Here is a 17,853-nt window from a genome sequence, read left to right as displayed (position 1 = left end):
CACCCAAATATGATTTCGGCCGCGGTCGAAAGCCATGAGATATTACTACTACGCAATCAAAATGAAGCCATCTCTATATATAAAAGAATCAAATTATCTACTACGGCAGCTAGTTCTAATATGCCCAATTTGATGGCAGTTACTGCATTGTGGTGGTGCACGCTTTTTCTTAGGGATAGGCTCCATCATCTGTATAGCTTCTTGAGCAAGTTGCTGGCCTTCAGCCCCTGTCAGGACCCCTCCAGTAGTAATAAAAGATCTAGGGGCTGCGCGCTTTCGCTTTTGCTTTTCATTTACTGCGCGAAGCTCTGCCATCTGGTGTCGTAATAGAATGACTTCATGCATGGTAGATTCAGCCGCTTTTGCTAGCTGACGAAGTGCTTCATTTGGAGGGCTTTCAGAGTTGCGTTGGATAAGTTGCTTTATATGCTGCATCTGCTTTTGCACCTCAGCAGCAGTATAAGGGGTCTTTGTAATCCATTCCCCCTCCGTAGGTCCAGGTCCATGCGCAGTAGTTGGAGGGGTGATATTCTTAATGGTAAGCTTATCTAGCACCCTTTGTGGATTTAAAGGCACTAAACCAGAAGCTTCAAACCCACTGCGGATATTCTTAGATGATAAGGCCTTTCGTGACTCTTTGTAAAGATCAAGAAAGTTTTCCTTATCAATATGATGAATACCATGTTGGATGCTTCTCATCACCTCTGCACCATATGCTTCCTTTAGGGGTGCAAAGCAGCCAACATCAAGAGGTTGCAGTTTACCAGATGAATGAGAAGGCATATAAAGAGGGATGATTTGATGGTCCTTGCAGAAAAGATCAAACTCTGCAGATTCATGGCTAGCATGGCCATCAAGAATCAAAAGCCGATATCTCCCTTGTGTACGCGCTGCAGTATGCTTTTGAAAGACCTTTTCTAACCAGAATACTCCAAGCTCATTATTGGTCCATCCATTATTGCTTAGACCAATCAGCCAATCAGGGTCGATATCTTGATACCATTGAGATTGATGGACCTTGCCGGAGAAGATGATCATAGGGGGGAGGGGCCATCCAGAGGCGTTGATGCATTCAATAACAGTGACCCATTCGCGATTCCCTGGTTGTATAGCTCGTACGCGGCTTGTTCGATGACAGGATGCAGTAATAACCTTTGCTGTATGGGCCACACCCATCTGGAAGCCAGTTTCATCAAAATTATAGATATCCTGCTCAGTTATACCATATTTTACTATGGTATTCTGAACCAGACTGAACCACTGACTCATAACCTCTGGATCCTCACATTTGGCGCGCTGGTAGTCATATTTGCGAGTATATTTTGATATAATATCATCATGCCATTTAATGAATCTAGTAATCCATCTCTCACTGACTGCTTCCCCCTCTCGCTCATGCAGTAGCAGATTTGCCATTTTGCGTACTATAGCATGTGTTAGTGGTAGGCCACGCTCATCCATATCTAGAATCCACTTCTTTAGTGAAGTTTCTTCTAGCCTGCTAAGCTTCAGGCAGTTTGCTAGTATATCAGCCCATGCTTTGCGACCACTAATTCAATGGGTAAGGGTAGAGCATAGAACATCATATGCAGCAGCTGCAGCTCATATGCTCTTAAACTGGCCATTTTTGAATGCTTTAACTGCAAGGGATATGCAATCTTCTAATTTAATAGTTGAATCTGCTTGTTTTGAGGCCATATTTGATGAAGAACTGAACTTAATGATGATTTGGTGTGTTGTAAGAACAGTAAGATTCAGGGGTTGAGGTGGTAGCTCACTTGGTGTCCGATTACGTAACATTTTTTGGAGCCGAAAGTTGGAGTCTACAAGGTATCAACAGACTGGCCATCTTTCATTCGATCTGGTCTTTATCTGGTGATCTTCCCGCTGTAGACGCCCTCAATTCCGATGTGATCCACACATGTTTCAATCGCAGATTATCACCAGTGATGGTGTCCACATTTGAACGGATACCCCAGTCGCTATTGTCAGCGGGGCAACAGATGATCTGTCCCATCTCCTAATCTCTCATCCCCGCAGCGATCCTTACACAACGTTACTCAGGACTGCTTGCATCGACGCATCTCTCCGTCCGAGATCTAAATCAATATAAATCATGCCTCCAGTGCCCGGACGACCCGAGCACCATCGCGTCATTTGTTACCATCAGACCCTGTGTCCGAACCAAGGCGACTATGTCTCCGTGCTGCCTTTAGTGACGAACAACACCGGCATTACCCACGTCATCATCGCAGCTTTTCATCTGAACGAGGACCCGGGCCATATCACCCTCAACGATGATCCGCCTGACCATGAGATGTATAACCCACTGTGGGCGGAGGTGCCTGTGCTGAAACGGAGCGGTGTCAAGGTGATGGGAATGCTCGGCGGGGCAGCGCAGGGGTCCTATAGGTGTCTGGATGGCGACCAGGAGAAGTTCGAGCGGTACTACCAACCTCTTCTGGCGATGGTTCGGCGGCATCAGCTGGACGGGCTGGATCTGGATGTAGAAGAGGAAATGTCTCTGTCCGGCATCATTCGGTTAATCGACCGATTGAAGCTGGACTTGGGCGATGACTTTATCATCACCCTGGCGCCTGTCGCGGCGGCCCTCCTGGGAATTGGTAACCTTTCTGGGTTCGATTATCGGCAGCTCGAGCAGCAACGAGGATCCAAGATCAGCTGGTACAATGCGCAGTTCTACAACGGCTGGGGTCTGGCCGAGGACCCTCGGATGTATGCGGCCATTGTGGCGCAAGGATGGTCACCACAACGCGTTGTCTACGGGCTGCTGACGAACCCAGGAAACGGGTCGCAAGGCTACGTCCCGCGAGAAAAGATCGGGCCCGTTCTCGCAGTGTTGGTCGAACAATTTCCGAACTTTGGAGGTGTCATGGGCTGGGAATACTTCAATTCCATGCCTGGTGAGCAACAGAGCCCATGGCAATGGGCAGCAGAGATGTCGCTTAGTATGCACATGAAGGATGTGCTAGCTGCTGCTCGGCAGATGCTCACCGGGGGACCCATGGCCAACAGTTTGATGAATGTTCTTCGAGACATGATGCATCAACAGTAGAATAATAATGAAACATAGAGCATTGGATATGTGCACACATTATTAGCCAATTTGTAGCAACTAAAGACTTATCTGGGGGGGAGGATGACTTGGGGATGGCGATGGAGAGTGAAATATACAAGTCAATTGCAGCGAATGTCGTCATACCGCCAACAACCCATTCGCCGCTGTCGTTCAATGTCCGATGCACGCGCTCCTTCGTAACTGTTTCATCCCGGTTTGCACCGTTATCCTTTTTATAACAGACTACTTGATCTGACTTGAGATGAATTTTCCCTCTCGGTAGCTCATCCTCGACTTGACTTTTGCAGACATGGTGTCTCTCCCGCGGATTGCCGCCGCAACGAGTTCCGCGATCCTCAGGTTGGCGACCTTTGTATTCCTACGATGGGTAGGTTTCCTGTTGTACCTGGATTTTTTGAGGTGGTTCATTAAGCCATTACTTAGGTCCCTGGTCATCATTTCCCGCCTATTATCTTCACATCATTGGCAGTGTATCTCGCGTCACTGCGGTCCTTAATCTATCAGGACGTCGAGAGTGCTGCTCCGCGCAATAGTGGAAAAAATGCCCGAGACTCGAGTAATTATGACCCATTTCTTCGTATTTTGTCCGCGGTGCTGATATTGGTTTTCAGGAAAGATTGAGCGCACATCTAAAGCTCAGCCGCTTACGACGCTGTTGACCGGTTTGCCCTGTACTCGGTCGCCCCTAGCGACGCGCCTGACAGCCTTGGTGAACATTGTGCTTACGCTCCTGACTCTTGACTTTATGCTACGAGGTGTGGTATTCCACTCAGGCCAGAGTCTCACCTTTTCACGCATCGGTTATGTCTCCCCTACCACGGCCAATCTGCTGGTACGAGAGCCTGACTCCGCGCAACTTCCCCTTGTAGTCTACTATCAAGAGATCTTGGAAGATGACCCGTCGAAATGGGTCGAAGAGGGTATTATCTATTCACTGGATGACTCGACCGATTACACGACGTCCGTGACCATCCAGGGCCTGAAGCCGGCCTCCAGCTACCGCTATTCCCTTTCCAACAAGGAAACAGGCACCTTCGTAGCAGCTCCTCTGCCAGGCACGGAATCGGCCAACAGACTGGCCTTCGTGACGTCGAGCTGTATGAAACAGAACTTCCCGTACAACCCGCTCTCGCACTCGCTCCGCATTCCCGGCATTGAGACGATGACCGAGACACTGGGCAAACTGCCTGACCTGCTCCGTCCCGCGTTCATGATGTTCCTCGGCGACTTCATCTACGTCGATGTGCCACAGCGGTTTGGGTCGTCCGTGTCTCATTACCGTAGCGAGTATCGCAGGGTGTATTCGTCGCCATCATGGTCCAAAAACGACGCCATTGGCCTCCCCTGGATTCATACGCTCGATGACCACGAGATTGCCAATGACTGGTCCAAAGGAAACACCACCGCGCCCTATCCAGCCGCCGCTGACCCATATATCCATTACCATGTCAGCGTGAATCCTCCCATCCCACCGATGGCATTCGCCAAACCTGAGAACACCACGTACTTCTCGTTTATCCACGGCCCGGCCTCCTTCTTCATGCTCGACACGCGCACCTATCGTTCCGAGCCCGCGCAAGTCAACTCTACTATGCTGGGATCCGCCCAGCTTCAATCCCTCCTCGCGTACCTCGCCCGCCCCGAACCCGCGGAAGTCCGCTGGAAGATCGTCGCCTCCAGCGTCCCCTTCACCAAGAACTGGCACGTCGGCACCACCGACACCTGGGGCGGGTTCCTGCACGAGCGCCGCACCGTCTTCGAAGCCATGTGGCGTGCCGAGCGCGAGCTCGGCGTCCGCGTTGTCCTTCTCAGCGGCGACCGCCACGAGTTCGGGGCCACCCGCTTCCCTGACCCGACGCTGGATTACACCGGCGAGGATCTCCTCGCGCACACGGCGGGAGAAGGCGTCCACGAGTTCAGCGTCGGCCCGCTGAACATGTTCTATCTTCCCATCCGCACATACCGGCAGACCGACACCGAGGATGTGGCGGTCAAGTACGTCCCCGACGGCAACGTCAAGTACGGCCATGTGGACATCAGCGTCCAAGACGAGCAGATCGACACCGCGTCTGGTACGCCGGTGACGGTCCCGAGCTCTGTCCTGACATATACCCTCTACGTGGAGGACCAGGTTGTGTGGAAATACAAACTCAGCGTTCCCTTGCCCGAGTACGATTCCCTGATGCAAGCGTCGTCCTCGAAGCATCCGCGACTGCCTCCTGGCAAGGTTTTGGTCGACAATCGGGAAGCGGAAGGGTGGCATGCTGCAATCCAGACCATGGTGGGTCGGTTTGAGGAGGCGGCCCGCCAGTTTGCACACCGGGCCTTGGACGAATTCTATGAGTTGCTGGATAAGACCGAGAGAGCGGAGAGATTGGATTGATATCGTTGCCGTGTGTGGACAAGTGGGCTTGCTATAGGACTTATTTACTTCTGGATATTGGGGGACGGTAATGGTTGCTTTGTATTGGAGTTTGGAAAATTTAATCATTTGATCTCACGCGCGTTTCACCTCTTCCTCTGAGATATACAACGTCAAATGTCAAATATGTATATTTATATGTTGAGGTAATCCCGAATGATTGAAAGAGAAAGGCACACCCAACGCCGTACAAATGCTAGACTGATCCGAGCTACAGATCAACCGCCCAAGGCACCGGATAGGTGTCAAGGTATCACCCAGTGAACATAGAAAAGAAGGATGCATGAACGTAGACAGCCGTGACTCTCGGAAACGAAGAAGAAAAACTGGCAAAACATCACCGTCCTCGTCCGCGTCCTCCGCCCATCAAACCACTCATTTGGCTCATCATGCTCTGCAGGTCCATTCCCCCGAGTCCCGGCATACCACCGCCGCCTTGACCCTGCAGCATCTGCATCATCTTTGCCATGTCGCCCATTCCCGGAAGACCGCCCGCACCGGCACCACCCATGGCCGCCATCCGCTTCTGCATGGCCGCCAGCTGCTGCTCCTTGTTGCCGCCCTTGAGCATATTTTGCGCGCGCTGCATTTGTTTCTTCTGCCCGCCGACCCGCTTGGCCATGCCGGCCATCATGCGGTGCTGAGAGAGGAGATCCTCAACTTCGCGAACGGTCGTGCCACTGCCACAAGCGATGCGGACCATGCGGCTTGGTTGTTCTACAAATATCTTGCCATCGCTGTCCAGCTCGGCGGCGGTCATGCTGTCGAAGATGTAAACCATGCGGCGAAGTTTGAGCGACCCATCTTCGTCGTCCAAGCCAGCGGTCAGATTGGACAGTCCGGGAATCATGCCGGAGAGTTTCGAAAGGGGACCCATCTTCATGATCGAGGTGATATTCTCACGGAAATCTCGCAGCGTATAGATACCCTCCGCGATATGCTTGTAGGTCTCCTTGGCGGCGGCCGAGTCCTTGGTCACCGCCTGCACATGCTCCACGAGACCGGCCATATCGCCCATTCCAAGCAGCTTCTGAACGAAAGCCTTGGGCTCGAAGCGTTCCAGATCCATCAAGTGCTCTCCGGTACCTAGGAAGATGATCGGCGTGTGGGTCGCAGCAACAGCAGAAATGGCACCACCACCGGCAGCATGGCCGTCCGTCTTCGTGATAATAATGGCACCAAAGTCAGCAGTAGCCTTAAAGGCTGCTGACTGAGCCTCGGCCGCCTGACCGATGGTACTATCGAGGACAAGGATCGTCTGGTCGGGAGTAACGGCGTTCTGGATCTGTGTCATTTCGGTGAAAAGCTCCTCTTCCTGCTTGTGTCGACCACTGGTATCCACGATGATAACCTCGAAGCGTTCCTTCTTGAACTTGGCGACACCCTCGGCTGCCACCACAGCGGGGTCCGTCTGTGTCAGACTACCATAATACGGGATCTTGGCCTTGGTGGCATTCTGCTTCAACTGGTCAAAGGCACCCGCACGGAAAGTATCCGCACAGACAAGCGCTGTTTTGAACCCGCGCATCTGATAATGTCGGGCCAGCTTAGTACACGTTGTCGTCTTTCCCGCACCCTGCAACCCCACAAACATGATCACATTGGATCGTCCTTTCTTCGGGCGAAATGGCTCTGCATGCGGATCGACCAGCGCTACCAATTCATCGAAAACGGCCTTTTGAATCAAGCGCTTCTTGTTGACGGCAGGTGGCAACGAGGAGAAGCTCACGCTGGATTTGATGGATTTCCGGAGGGTCTGGACGAGGCGAACGTTGACGTCTGCAGATAGCAATGCGGCACAGATCTCTTTTAACATATCATCAAAGGCCTAGCAACTGTCAGCATCGGTTCAAAGACTTCCCAAGACAAAAGGGAAGATAGAGCGACTCACCTTCTCATCCAAATTGCTAGAGCGTGTCAGATCATTGACGGCGGCGTTAATTCGCCGCCCGAGATCCTGAAGGACCATGGCGGATACTCTCTATATTAGAATGACTGATAGAAGAAAACAAGTGTCCCAAATTGAATCCACAAAGGTCCGTAGAGAAACGGAGTGTCAGTGCAGAGGATGGTATTGCTCTGCCGTCCACGAGATGCAACAAGCAAAAGGACAGCAGAAGCGATGCGGAGAGTCTGGAGTGCCGCGCTGGCCAATCGGAGCTCGGGATTTCCTCTCCCGCCCGCCAAAAGAGAAAATGCGAAAAAAAGTTACTGTCTAATGTCACTGCAGAGACAAGCTACAGCCAAATTCAGGATTGATTCGCCAACGCATTTGAAAGCAGATACGATGGCTCCCCCAATGGCGAAGAAGCGCAAGGTCTTGGACAGTCTGAAGAATAAGGCTGGTCGGCCCAAGAAGAAGTTCAGAAAGCAGCTCGACTACCACAGCAGTTCCGACGAAGCGGAAGATGAACAGCCCACCGATTTCCAAGCAGTTAATCTGGCTGATTCCGATGCGGAGGAAGAAGAGAAGCCAGTAGAACAGAAGCCACAGAAGCCAGCATCAAGCGAGACAAGGACGCTAGGCGCTCAAAAGAAGAGGAAAGCAGAAGACAGCGACGACAGCTCTGCTGCTAGCGATAATGAGAGCGACGCGGACGACAACGATGGATCGGACTCGCCAGGTTCCTCTGATATGGAGGATGACGAGTATGGAGACTCGGATACCTCATTGCCCACATCGACAAACGGACGCAGCAGGCCAGTCGCTAAACGAAACGACCCTACTGCATTCTCAACATCTATTTCCAAGATTCTTTCGACCAAACTGCCTACATCAGCTCGAGCCGATCCAGTCCTGTCGCGCAGTAAATCAGCAGCGCAAACTACTACCGAACTTGCGGACGAGAAACTGGACAAGCAGGCGCGGGCGAAGCTCCGCGCAGAAAAGAAGGAGGAGCTGGACCGTGGCCGCGTGCGCGATGTCATGGGCGTCGAGCGCGGTCTTACTGGTGTTGTTGCAGAGGAGGAAAAGCGTCTTCGGAAGATTGCGCAGCGTGGTGTTGTGAAATTGTTCAATGCTGTTCGCGCAGCCCAGGTCCGTGGAGAAGAGGCTGCCAGGGAAGAGCGGAAGAAGGGTACCATTGGCATGGGTGAACGAGAGAAGACCGTCAACGAAGTCAGCAAACAAGGTTTCCTTGAGTTGATCAGCGGAAAGAAGGGAAAACCACTGAACATCGAGGAGGCTTAAAGGAAGCGCTCTTATTCAGGATGAACCGGTTTCTGTATGAGCAGGACAACAAGGCATTTACAGGGCGTTAGGGGTTTGGATGATGTTTATTGCATTGTGAATAAAAGTTATACACCTGTTATACAGTTATTTGACTTCCCACGAGTCAATAGGCCAGACTGTCCTTGTAGATACCCAGTGATGTGATCATTGTCGTCCAAATGCATCCAGTAATCTGCTCATATAACCTCATTCATAGAAGGGGAAATTTCCTGATACTGTACAGATCGCCTTTGTTCCGGTCCTCTCCACCAAGTTATTTCTTCTGCGCAAAGTCGCTGGCCTGCAGATTCCGTGTCATGGAAGGTAGTCGGACAACAAGTCCGTCGAGATCCTTGTTCATCACCACCTGACATCCCAGACGTGATGTCTCCGTCAATCCAAACGCCAAGTCCAGCATATCGTTTTCATCATCGGACGGCTCCTCCATCTTGTCGAACACCTCCGGGTCCTCAACAATGACATGGCAGGTCGAGCAAGCGCAAGACCCTCCGCATGCACCTATAAGGAAGAATTAAGATGAGCAAAAAGCAGGCGGACAGTCGCGTACACAGCCAGGAGTAAATACGAACCTTCCATTTCCAAATCGTTGGCCTGCGCAATGTCCAGCAGGTTGTCTCCCTCAGCTACCTCGAAGTCGTGCTTCTGTCCGTCTTTATCAATGAATGACACATGAAGCCTGCATGACATAAATTAGCGACGAACGAGACATCCGATGGCCAACTCTTCCTCCTGAAATGGACTCACTCCTCGCCAGGTTTGGGGGGTGTAATATGGCCGTGCTGCACTCCCGCAGTTATCGAAAAGTTTCGCCGCGGGGAGTTGAATGTCCTCTGACCACCCCCAATCTGCGCAATTCTCCTGCCATACGACTGAACTCGCATCCTTTGTGTAGAACTGCTGATGAATCTCCTGGAATATGGCAGCCACATGCGATCACCCTTCGCAGTTTTTGGGACTGCATGACGCAGTTGCTGACAAGCCTCCCTCCAGAACGACATGAGGATGGATAATCGCAGGCAAAAAACAAATATACAGGCTACTAAACGATCAAAGGAATATATCCCCTTTAGAGGGAGTAAGACAGCTCTGGATCTGACCAGGAATGACGAAGATATCTATATGGTCGATGGATGTAAGAAAAGAAAATCCCGAAAGGCGGGAAATTCGGACATAAAGCGCAGCTTGAGAAATCCATCGGCGTCACTTTTCGTAGCCCATCTAAAATCATCTCCCGGCTCTGGGCAAAAGGAACTACCCACCATTTATCTCACATCCTTAATATTACAGTCTATATCTACCGATTGATATAAATCCGCCATAATGAACTCCTCCCGTGAAGGGCCCAATCCTCTACGCCCCTACTATGTCCCTCCGTCGTTTGGCCTTGAAGCTTCCAACGCCTCATCATCTTCACATACCGCGGCTCCGTCTTCCGCACAGGTCTTCGGAAGCTCCGCTCGCGACCTGCTACCGGATCTGGACTATTCAGAGTACCTGGAGAGCTCTCCCTCGCTGTCGGAATGGATTCGAGAGGCAATGGATGCGGCGATTTGGCGCTACACAAGCGTGCTGACTGCCCAGCCATTTGATGTCGCCAAAACCATCCTACAGGCGTATGTGGTGGCGGACTCGCAAGATGGGCAACGGCCTGCGGATGAACGCAGGAGGTCAGGTCGGATGGACTCCTTCGATGAAAGTGATGAAGTATGAACTGCCGTATTTGGAATATTCTCCAGGCGCGTGTGGGAATCGGTTATTGACATGCATCTTTGACGACGACAGGACTCCCAAACTTCAGATGACGAGAGCAGTTACTTTACCTCTGCAGCTCCCATGGCCACATCGCCAACAGCTGCACGGAGCCGAAAGTCTCGACGCCATATCACAGACCGCAGCGGCTATATACCAACTCCGCCGTCCTCGTCCAAGTATAGCCTAACAATCAAGAACCCCTCGTCGTTGATGGAGGTCCTATCACAACTGTGGACCACCAGTGGCCCAACTTCGCCATGGAAAGCGACCAACGCGACTTTCATCTACTCTCTACTCCTTCCGACGTTGAACACCTTTATACGCAGTCTCTTGTCTGCCATTGTGGGATTACCAGAAGAGGATATTGCGTCATCCATGACAGCCGATATTCTGACGTCGACATCACCTTTTGCGACATTGGTGCTGTCCTTTATTTCTTCGTCACTGTCTGCCATGCTGTTGTCCCCGATTGACACCGCTCGCACCTTCCTCATCCTCACCCCAGCGACTCATGGGCCGCGTTCGCTCCTCCGAGCGATTCGACAGCTCCCCACCCCCAACTGCATGATCCCTTCCCACCTGATCCCTATCACCATCCTGCACTCGAGTCTACCTAATTTCATCACAACTACTACACCGCTGTTTTTCAAGACCTACCTATCGATCGACCCAGTTCTGAATCCCTCCATGTGGAACCTTCTTGCTTTCCTGGGGTCCGGCCTAGAGCTTGCTGTTCGATTTCCATTGGAGACTGTCTTGCGTCGTGCGCAGATTGCCACGTACACATCGCCCAGTATCCGGCAGAAGTATGCCGCCACCTCTCGTTCGGACACGTCCGCTGCCGCTGAGGAGACATCTGCGGTTGAGACCATCGTTCCCGTTCCTCAGACCTACCGCGGCATTGTAGGAACGATGTGGGGCATAGTCTATGAAGAGGGTGTCAGCGCGCCCTCTTCCGATGCTGAGCGGGTTCTCGGGAAGCCCATCTCTTCCCGGAAACGCCAGGGACAGGGCATCGGCGGCCTCTATCGGGGCTGGAGAATCGGTATGTGGGGTATTGCCGGTATTTGGGGCGCGGGCCTGTTAGGCTCCATCGGAGGCGGAGGGGATGAGGAAGTGATGGTTAGTGGTGGTCGTTTCTGATCACCCTTGCGTCTTGAAGCTTAGGGATATAATGCGACCTGCTCAATTCCTTGACTAACTCCCGCTTCTTTTACCCTTTGTCCCACCTATCGAAACCATTCTCTACTCCACGTTTGGAGGATTTCCTCCACACTCACTCCTCTCTTTTGCGATCTTTCTTGCCATGTACTAGTCATTCTGCGTTCGGAGCCAGGGCAGGAGTGGATGGCGTTGCGCCCGTTAGCGATTCCGGTTGATCCATGTACGTATGTATGTTGTATGTAGATAATACCCATTTTCCGAGGAGGCGAAGTGTCGAAGCTCCATCTCCGTGCTCTTATATTCATGTCTGTACCGGTACATCATTCGACGGAGGTTATCTGGTGTCAAGCAACATGAATGGTCCGAGCAGCTGTTGAAAAGTTGACTCGTTCATCATGGACAACAGGTCAAGACACAGAACATCGAGCGGAAATGGAATCACTCTTTCTTCTATTCATTTCGGTCAAGATATACACAATCCTGTCTAACCATTGTTTTTATAGATTGACTTTGTAGCGGAAGGTGTTCCACAAATTGTAACTTCAATAGTAAAGCAGCCCAGAACGCCATTCGTTTCGCCGTCTAAATCATCAGTCACATACATGTCCATCGAATCGTTTTTGATACCCCATCGCGATACTTCGACCAGACCGCATTCTTTCTGGTTGTCTCTTTTTTGGTAACCCCCGACCTGTCCCATCCAATATCAATGAGGGTATGGGCTGTAGCCATATGACCCAAGAGTCATGGTCACTGGCCCTCTTGCAGTGGAACGAGGGAGTATAAACAAAATAAAGAAAAGCTCTTGTAAGATAGCGGACGCCAGTTCAAGGAGGTAAGAAAGTAAAAAGGGGGTTGCGGGGGGCAGGTGTATAATACAAACTCAGACATGTCACGAGTCAGTTTGGGTATCATCAAAAAGTGAAGAGAAAGTAAAGAACGAGAGTGATTCTACAAGCAGAGATGCGATGAACTATTTGTCGGCAAACCGTCGGTCAAAGTATCGCAACACGCCCATCACACTCGCAGCCTCAACTTCCATAGCGGCCCTTGGTACCCCACGATCGTTTAAGGGAAAGTCTCGAGGTTTAGGCAAGGTATGAAGCTTGGGTAGCCATGCTGATAGCTCGTCGGTGGCCCGGGAGAACTTAGGATGTCGTGAGAGGGTCGTGTAGGCGTCGGCACAAGATAAAGTCAAGGATGGTGCGGCCGAAGATCCCGACGTCGAATTGTTATTGGAACCAGACCTGCCTCGCGAGACATTGGTGTTACGCGACTGGCAGCACCCGCCATCAGCGCCTTTGCCTCCGCAGCATCCCGACGGGGCAGCACTAGGGGATCGGGAGGCGGCCAGAGTCTTGCAGAAAAGGGTCCTCCGGGGATCCGCGAGACACTGAGCGCATGTGCCTGGCCCGTTTGCGCAGGGATTTGTAGCCTGGCTGATGGGTGGCAGCGTGACTTCCGAGCGGACGTCGCCGTCAGAAGGGGGTGGTGTGAACTGGGACAGATTTTGGATAGGGGCAAGTCGGTTATTCTCAAACGAGTTCCTTCGCGGACGCTGTTCCTCCTGAGCGGCCATCTCCGCGCAAATACACGGCGTGCCATCTGAACAGAACCCACAGGGATCAACAGCAGGGGACGAAACGGACGTCGGCGAATGATCCTGCTGTTGAATGGCGGCAAATCGGGAAGTGAAATCAATTTCCATCTCTTCCGGGTCTGGCTTGATCTGAGGCTCGGAACGACCAGGCTTGGTAGTATCGAGACTTCTGGACTGTTCCTGAGCCACAACTCCCGGCATAGTGAAAGCATCCTCAATGCACTGGCAATGCGATGTGGAGCAATCATTGCAGCCTAACGGTACCTCCTCTCGACCCTCCCCACTGTCATTGTTGGACGCATCACCATTGTCTGGCCGTTCGGAGGAACGGTTTTGAGTGGATGTGGCAAGAGGAAGAAGCCCTTTGTCGGAGCTTGCAGCATTCCTGTCCGAAAGAGACGATCGGAACTCCTTCACGATAGCTTCCTTGGCGCTTCTTTCCACCGATACCTCCTTCTCTAACGCATGGCATCGATCGCGCCACCAGGTCATCTCGGAACGACACTGCTCCACCTCGCGAGAGAGATTGGTGATCTGTTCCTTGAACGCCGCAATGTGGATTTCGTGCTCATCTTCGATTTTCTTGATTTGCTCCTCGAGCTCATTAACGCGAGCAGCTCGCCGTTCTCTGAAGGCGCGCTGGGCGGCTCTATTCTGGGCCTTGCGCTTTGTAGGAGGCGTATCTGTGGCCGGTTTCCTGCCTGGTTTTGGTCGTGGTGGGATTACCCATTCCTTGGAGGTAATTGACCCGGGTGTGCCCGGACCAGGCGAAGGTGAGATGGCTGGCTTGGCAGCCAATGCGGGCACCAGTGGAGCAGGAGTGGGAGCTATTGAGGGTGTAGACATTATTACGGATGATGAGACTCCCTATATCTCAGGAAAGCGATCTGGATGGACATTAGTGGAATTATTTATGGAAAATGAACAAGGTGGAGGAGAATGGTGGGTGGACGGAGCAGGGAAAGGAAGAGACTAACTTTTGGTGGTGTCACTTGGGGAGGTTCGGGCGGGAGAGCGGAAGTGCGCGCATCAGAGTTGGAGAGGGAAGGGAGCCGATGAGCTCAATCAAGTCAAGAGACTCTCAGTTGCTGGGTGCTGTAGTTATTTCTCAGCAGACAGAATATATGAAAGTATTTTCAGTTAACTGATGGGGAAAATAAAAGAGGAAAAATCGAGTTACAGGAGATTAGAAGAGAGCGAGCAAAAGCCGAGGAGAGAAGAGATAGAAGAGTCAGGGAGAACTAAAGAGGAAAAGACGGCGAATAAAAGAGAATCGGATCAGATTAGATTATCGTGCGTGTCTTCCCGATTTCGGCGGTGCATATAGACGGTAAGTACTCCGTGGATAGGTTACTTAGGGTATGTGACGATCCACCATGAGTCCACTTGGTCCATAGAGGGTGCTCTGCATTTATGAATATCACTCTACTGCAGCGGGGTTAGAATGCCTTGTACGGAGTACTCAAGAGATACTCATTGCGTTGATATTGTTCCTTGAAATTGGACTACAATGTGACATTACGGAGGATATATATATTAATACCTGAGGCTGCCTTACCTTGAAGCAATATAGAATCCTCCCATTCAAAGGCTGCTTCGTTCTCACTTTCTTCGAGTCCATGACAAACTTTTATCAGATTCCCCACAGTTGGGAACCGTGTTGACTCTTATGGAACGGTATTCCATTCTGGGACTAACCATATCCAGGCAGAACTTTCGGCCGTTGGTAGGTGGTGGTGATACCCCTCCCAGTGCTAAATAATTTATCAATTGTCTGCATCCAGTAAAGAGGCAGTAACGAACTTAATTGGTTAAATAAACCAAGTCAACTGCTACTCTGTATACTCTGCAGCAACACAATCCTTATCTCGATTCAACTTGCTCGACTCCGGAATACCCCCTTGCAATCATTAAGGCTTCAGACGCGCACAGCAACTACCATAGAAACGAAAATTCAAAACTACCAATCACAACTCCATCTGATAAGAACTTTGTCACGGCATCCACAATGACCTCTGCTGGGTGAGCGAATAATGAGCAAACTCCGACGGCCGATGAGTCGATGACATATGATTTGACCCGGCTACTGATGATCATTCATCATCTGATCTTATCTGATCACACCTTACTTGTTTTGGTTCATTCGGCTATATTCGCTTATTTGCCCAACATATTGCTGACCATTGGGTTGAGTAATTCTGTGACCGTTTCCATATCTAGTATGAAGGAAAGAGTTTTCAGTCGGTCTCCTAGTCATTTCCTCGCTGTGGTTCTCATTCCGTGGTTATCAGCCCTGGAATGCCGATCAGCGGAAACGAAATGGCGAAACCCGGATTACTGCTGTTGCTACTGTCTATCATAGGTGCATTGTCTGTAGATACATGCATTTAGTAGAGCGATTCATAGACATTACTTTATCCAGTATTACCGGTTTAGATAATCTGACGGAAAGTCTGCTTCAAATAGGTAGACAATAATCGTCACTCGATAACTGACACAACGCCATCCCATAGCATCGAACAATTAACCCCGAGGACAATTACAACCTCTCAGTTCTCCATAAGAATACAATTTATCTGCACCTTCCTTAAGCGGCTCAAACGGTCCCCAGCAATACAAGATAGGAGGTGCCCTTTACAATACTGTCAGACTCGGAGATCCCGCGGCTGGAGGCGCGGAGAATCTGGTTTGCACAAAGATCTTTTGCATGCCCTCCTCTCGCTTGTCAAATAGCGCGTAGACTTTCTCCATGTCCTCCAGGCGCATGCGGTGCGTGACCATGTCCAGAGGGTTGATTTCACCTTTCTGGATGAGCTCCAACAGATGCTTCCAGTACTTTTGTACTGGTGCCTGGCCGTTACCAATCAAGCGAACACCCGTCTGCATCATCGCACCCACGTTGAAATGATTGGTCTGCAATCAGTTGTTAATCTGGGGCGTTCCCAATATCGTGGAGGACAATGTGACTTACGTAGCCAGCATAGACGCCGGTGACGCCCACTCGCCCAAAAGGCCGGACGGATGTGATCATCTCGTTCAAGATCTCCGATGTGTCCGTCTCCATTCCCAGGAGGGTCTCAAAGTAATGCAGCCATCCCTTGGCATATTCGCCGGCGGCGCACTCAAGAGCCACATCCGGGCCGCCGTGGACCCTCTTCTTCAATTCCGAAGTCACCGACTCTCCCCTTGGCAATTTGGTAAAGTCCAGAGTCTCGACCTTCGGGATCTTGGACTTGACAAAGTCAAGTCTCCAAGCACCCTCTCCACCGTCGATGAGAATCACTCTGCTGGCACCTTGATCGAAACTGAATTTGGCACACATCTGTCCAATGGGGCCGGCACCCCAGATCGCAACAACGTCACCTTTGTCCACTCCTGTATCAGTCACGCAGTGATACGAGGTGGCCAAAACATCAGATAGATAAAGTCCTTTCTCAAATGGAACATCATCCGGAAGCTGCAGCAGGTTGACGTCTCCTTCTGGCACACGAACATACTCCGCCTGACCTCCCGCAAAACCAGCGGTGAAATGGCTGTATCCAAATATGCCTACAGCAAGCAGAATCAGTGAGTAATACTTCGTTGGGAGTCGGATCGCTCCGCGGGGGTCACTAACCGGCTGTTCGTTTGCCATACAATGCGTTTGCAATGCTATTGGAGTTTGTCCGTTCGCAGGCCGAAGTCAGCTGCTTCTTGCAGTTCATGCAGTTCCCACAAGCGATTGGGAATGCGGCCACCACTCGATCGCCGGTTTTGATATTCTTGACACCAGGTCCCACGCTTTCAATTACACCACAGAACTCATGTCCGAGAACATCGCCCTTTTCAAGTTCGGGAATGACGCCTATGAGATGGGGGTTAGTGATGCGCGCGCCTTTCCCAGAGAGTGCTGCGGCTATGGGGACCACAAATCATACCATGATATAAATGGAGATCGCTTCCACAAATTGTGCTTCCCGTCACCTTGACGATGACATCAGCTTCGTCAATCACCCTAGGTTTAGGCATTTCGACTGTTGGTAAAGGCCGTCGATGTCAGAGAGAAGGAATACACATGCGCACGATCCTGGAGAACCCACCAACTTTGATGCTGTTTTTTCCTTGCCAGGTTGTCGCCTTGATTCTGCCACCCGTCCCCTGTCCATATTCATTCTTGGAATAATTGCTCACATCAGTCGTGACAGCTGCATTGTCTCCATGTCCAATGACCTTTTCCACGAGCCCTGCAGCTTGAGAGGCGGCCATGTCGAGTTCCTATCACGCAAAGTTGTCCAAGATCGATTCTCTAGCTTCGATGTGTAGTCAGATATATGCTGTAGTTGAGATGATCGATTCCTTTCCGTCATGATAAAGTCTGTTGCATTGCAGTTCTTCTTATATGAGTTGATCGTGGCACTGACATCACCCCTTCGTCACAGCCGGGGGTCAACCTGGATTTCCTGGAAAAGGGGACTTTTGTTGAAATGAAGACTTAAAAAGTAATCGATCCGGTCTCGAGCGCCATTCAATTGGCATGTCTGCATGGCTCGTGATTAGTTCTGGTTGAGCGATGATAATACCTAAGTTATTCGTACGAAAGACTT

The 17,853-nt window shown here is 51.1% G+C and overlaps 9 protein-coding genes across 9 annotated transcripts in view, besides 1 other annotated feature; 4 read left to right on the top strand and 5 right to left on the bottom strand.

Moving 5' to 3' along the window:
* The window catches only part of NFIA_038270 (uncharacterized protein), a gene marked incomplete at both ends in the record, with an annotated part of 275 nt that extends 239 nt beyond the window's left edge, over positions 1–36 (bottom strand). The window contains one exon of the mRNA XM_001266149.1: positions 1–36. This exon is cut by the window's left edge and continues 142 nt beyond it. Within this exon, the coding sequence (XP_001266150.1) occupies positions 1–36 (36 nt within the window).
* A 138-nt stretch (positions 37–174) lies between these two features.
* Positions 175–1,662: a mobile genetic element.
* Positions 1,663–2,116: 454 nt separating this feature from the next.
* On the top strand, positions 2,117–3,076 carry NFIA_038260 (putative class III chitinase; the record flags this gene model as incomplete). Its single annotated transcript, XM_001266148.1, has 1 exon — positions 2,117–3,076. One exon carries the CDS (start codon positions 2,117–2,119, stop codon positions 3,074–3,076), a length of 960 nt encoding a protein of 319 aa, XP_001266149.1.
* Positions 3,077–3,389: 313 nt separating this feature from the next.
* Positions 3,390–5,483, top strand: NFIA_038250 (alkaline phosphatase family protein; the record flags this gene model as incomplete). Its single annotated transcript, XM_001266147.1, has 3 exons — positions 3,390–3,467; positions 3,524–3,656; positions 3,712–5,483. The coding sequence occupies 3 exons, from the start codon at positions 3,390–3,392 to the stop codon at positions 5,481–5,483; spliced, it is 1,983 nt and encodes a 660-aa protein (XP_001266148.1).
* A 376-nt stretch (positions 5,484–5,859) lies between these two features.
* NFIA_038240 (RNA-binding signal recognition particle subunit SRP54) lies at positions 5,860–7,491 on the bottom strand (the record flags this gene model as incomplete). The annotated part of the gene is made up of 2 exons (XM_001266146.1): positions 5,860–7,350; positions 7,414–7,491. 2 exons carry the CDS (start codon positions 7,489–7,491, stop codon positions 5,860–5,862), a joined length of 1,569 nt encoding a protein of 522 aa, XP_001266147.1.
* Positions 7,492–7,809: 318 nt separating this feature from the next.
* Positions 7,810–8,712, top strand: NFIA_038230 (rRNA processing protein RRP15; the record flags this gene model as incomplete). Its single annotated transcript, XM_001266145.1, has 1 exon — positions 7,810–8,712. One exon carries the CDS (start codon positions 7,810–7,812, stop codon positions 8,710–8,712), a length of 903 nt encoding a protein of 300 aa, XP_001266146.1.
* Positions 8,713–9,007: 295 nt separating this feature from the next.
* On the bottom strand, positions 9,008–9,752 carry NFIA_038220 (ferredoxin family 2Fe-2S iron-sulfur cluster binding protein; the record flags this gene model as incomplete). Its single annotated transcript, XM_001266144.1, has 3 exons — positions 9,008–9,252; positions 9,324–9,430; positions 9,499–9,752. 3 exons carry the CDS (start codon positions 9,750–9,752, stop codon positions 9,008–9,010), a joined length of 606 nt encoding a protein of 201 aa, XP_001266145.1.
* A 322-nt stretch (positions 9,753–10,074) lies between these two features.
* On the top strand, positions 10,075–11,649 carry NFIA_038210 (mitofusin complex protein UGO1; the record flags this gene model as incomplete). Its single annotated transcript, XM_001266143.1, has 2 exons — positions 10,075–10,458; positions 10,537–11,649. 2 exons carry the CDS (start codon positions 10,075–10,077, stop codon positions 11,647–11,649), a joined length of 1,497 nt encoding a protein of 498 aa, XP_001266144.1.
* A 994-nt stretch (positions 11,650–12,643) lies between these two features.
* Positions 12,644–14,116, bottom strand: hapX (bZIP transcription factor HapX; the record flags this gene model as incomplete). Its single annotated transcript, XM_001266142.1, has 1 exon — positions 12,644–14,116. One exon carries the CDS (start codon positions 14,114–14,116, stop codon positions 12,644–12,646), a length of 1,473 nt encoding a protein of 490 aa, XP_001266143.1.
* Positions 14,117–15,904: 1,788 nt separating this feature from the next.
* NFIA_038190 (zinc-dependent alcohol dehydrogenase) lies at positions 15,905–17,515 on the bottom strand (the record flags this gene model as incomplete). Its single annotated transcript, XM_001266141.1, has 5 exons — positions 15,905–16,183; positions 16,242–16,819; positions 16,887–17,114; positions 17,188–17,283; positions 17,350–17,515. 5 exons carry the CDS (start codon positions 17,513–17,515, stop codon positions 15,905–15,907), a joined length of 1,347 nt encoding a protein of 448 aa, XP_001266142.1.
* Positions 17,516–17,853: the final 338 nt, after the last annotated feature.

Source organism: Aspergillus fischeri, genomic scaffold (assembly GCF_000149645.3).
Source record: "Aspergillus fischeri NRRL 181 1099437636247 genomic scaffold, whole genome shotgun sequence".
Lineage (NCBI taxonomy): Eukaryota > Fungi > Ascomycota > Eurotiomycetes > Eurotiales > Aspergillaceae > Aspergillus > Aspergillus fischeri.
This window is presented reverse-complemented; position numbering and strand designations above follow the sequence as displayed.